Source organism: Fulmarus glacialis, unplaced genomic scaffold, assembly GCF_000690835.1.
Source record: "Fulmarus glacialis isolate BGI_N327 unplaced genomic scaffold, ASM69083v1 scaffold28224, whole genome shotgun sequence".
NCBI classification, from domain to species: Eukaryota; Metazoa; Chordata; class Aves; order Procellariiformes; family Procellariidae; genus Fulmarus; species Fulmarus glacialis.
In genome coordinates this window covers 6,850-9,649 of record NW_009209130.1, presented here as the reverse complement: position 1 = coordinate 9,649, position 2,800 = coordinate 6,850, and the positions used below count along the sequence as shown (strand labels likewise).

Below are 2,800 nucleotides of genomic sequence, written 5' to 3'. Positions count from 1 at the left end.
GTGCCGTGCGCCAGGGCCGGTGCCGGATGCTGACTGCTCACTTTTGTCCACAGCGTGAAGGTCTGGGACCTCCCACAGCAAACGGTGCTGCACTCCTACAGAGGTGAGTGCCACGCCGGCCCCATCGCCCGGCTCCTCCTGGCCCCTCACCGGTTGCTGCAGGCTGAGCTCAGTCCTGCAGCATCGCTGTTATCTCCCATCTGCCAAACCACGCTCGGGGCCGTGATCTGATTGCCAGTCTGTGGAGTTTCTGGCACAGCCTTATTTCTTTGTCTGTTGTTCATTTCTCCCCACAAAATGAATGTTATAAGGCTTGGTTTGCCTTGCATCTTTAAGTGTATTTTAGAGTATTTCTTCTGTACTAAAATCTTTCTTCAACCTGCATACGATCGTGTAGTCTCCTAACCCGTATTTGTCTTGAACAACAGCTCGTTGGAGATGCCGCTCTCTGGAGATGCGGTATTGTGGTCTCTAGCCACAGCAGAGACCGTACTTTGACCCTCTCCCCCCCCCGGCCCCTTGGTAACTGACCTCTTCTCTGGAGAGGCTTCCTCAAGCTTATGCATGTCACAGGGACTTGTCTGCAGTGGCTTTGGTTGGATTTGGCAGCTCATCAGTTTGGTAGGAAGCAGTTGGCTATTGCTGAGTAGAAGTTAACCCTGTATCTGGGCATGAACTATTCTTTGTTATACTGCTGTGCCTTCAGAGGTCCTTGGGAACATGTGGGAAAGTTGGATACAATCTTTGAGGCTCTTTATCCTTTTGTGCTTTCGGTAGCTCACTCCGGTTCCGTGACATGTGTGGCTTCCTGTCCTGGTAAGGACACTGTGTTCCTGTCCTGTGCAGAGGTAAAGCTCGCTCTCTGTCTAAATGTACCCGATAAAAGTGTTATTTTAGTTATTTACAGTTAAACGCACTTACTGAGAAACCACCTATTGTGTTACAAGCTGCATACCTGTGCTATTTCAATGTTCTGGTCTGATAAGTTGCCAGTCAGCTTACCAAGCTGATTTCTACAGGTTTGTATTAAAATGTGGGAGTTCCCAGCTCTGTCCTGGGGATGACTGAAGGAGCTAACTTGCAGCTAATGGCAGCATCATTTTAACACAAAGGAAGAGGTGGTGTGGGTTTGAACGTGGGTCAGTAGCAGTTCTGCAGTGTATCTGAGTTTATGCTCACCCCCTGCCACAAAGAAATTGTAAAAACCTTTTCACTCACTTTGGATTTATAGGACAGCAGAACTTTACTCTGGGACACCAGATGCCCAAAACCAGCTACTCGAATTGGTATGTTTCTGTATGCAGTCACTGCCTGTGTATGAGTTTTTGTTGGAAGAAATAAATTATTTTAGGCCTGATTTCACTATGTCTAACTTCAACTCTAGCAATCTGACCATTTGGGCAGAAAAGCCTATTAAAACCTAAGGAAGTCTAACACTATCACAGAAGTACAATAAGCTTTTAAATATTTGTCTTAGTGCCATAGCAGTGCTGACTGAGATAGTGTAGGAAATCTTTGTACTGACTCTTTTCACACTCATGCCAATTTATTTACTCGCAGTTTGCAGTGCCTGTAATCACCTCCCTACCTCAGTCATGTGGCATCCACAGAAAAGTGACATCTTTGCTTTGGGTAAGAAGTGATCTTATTATTTGACTTTCACCAGACAAATCAAGGTCTTTCTTTTCACATGACAATTTTGCTAATAACCTCATTCTCCCTTCCTCTCTTAAAGGTGATGAAAATGGAACAGTTGCACTAGTAGACACAAAGAATCCTGATTCTGCCCTCAGCTCCACTGTGCATGCCCGAAGTATCACGGGGTTTGCATTTTCTGCACATAGGTACAGTTGATATACTGGCATAGAATGTGTGACTACATACACTTAAAAGCCTTATTTGTTTTTAGAGTAAAACCTATGAGAGTACTAGTTTTGGTCTTTTTATCGAGAAGATTGATAGTGAAGAATAGAATAAACCAAACAATGTCTCACTTTTGAGAAGAAGTGTGTGAATGTACATGAGAACACTTTTGCAGTATTCAGAATTATTGACCCCATCACTGTGGGGATTTTTCTAATTACAGTCACCTCTGCTTGAAGAAGGATTACTTGCTTTCCAACGCCAATAGAATATTCTCGCTTAGCGTGCTGGCAGCCTTCCAAGTGATGATGAAAAAAATTTTGCAAGATTTGGTGTCTGTTAATTCACTGTACCTGGGTCAGGCTCACTAAGAAATGTGCTTTTCAAAAGGTTATCCCTAAGAAGCTTTCTTGTATTTGATTGTTCTAACCAATGCAATGTCTCATCTCTGTCCCCTAGTTCACCCTTACTGGCTTCAATCAGTGAAGACTGTTCAGTAGCTGTTCTTGACTCAGACCTCTCAGAGGTGTAAGTACTAGACAGAATGTATTCACTACTGTAGCTGTTTGTCTTGTTGATTTCTCATTAAGCTAATTTTTTATCCATATGCTGAGTGGAAGATGAAAGTACTCCTTAAATAGGGGAGCATCATCCTAACAAAGTAGCAGTTAGGAATTGCACAAGCCCATAAACTCTTGGTGACAATGCTTTATGGCTAATGGACTGTTCATGTTTTCCAGGTTCAGAAACCGTTCTCATCGAGACTTTGTAAAAGGCTTATCGTGGTCTCCTTCAGACAATGCCTTGCTCACTACAGTTGGATGGGATCATCAGGTTTTACATCACACTGTCCCCATACCAACTGGTGAAGCTTCTGGAGTCAACTGTGTAAAAGAATAGTTTTATAAACTCACGGTCCAAATTCCTTCCTGGCATT

General features: G+C 43.5%; 1 protein-coding gene across 1 annotated transcript; it reads left to right on the top strand.

Annotated features, from left to right (window-relative positions):
* Nucleotides 1-53: 53 nt before the first annotated feature.
* On the top strand, nucleotides 54-2,763 carry WDR77 (WD repeat domain 77; the record flags this gene model as incomplete). The annotated part of the gene is made up of 7 exons (XM_009576741.1): nucleotides 54-103; nucleotides 778-848; nucleotides 1,232-1,286; nucleotides 1,561-1,632; nucleotides 1,736-1,844; nucleotides 2,323-2,391; nucleotides 2,604-2,763. Coding segments are annotated over 7 exons (586 nt in total), but the record flags the coding sequence as incomplete, so codon positions are not given.
* Between the last annotated feature and the right edge of the window lie 37 nt (nucleotides 2,764-2,800).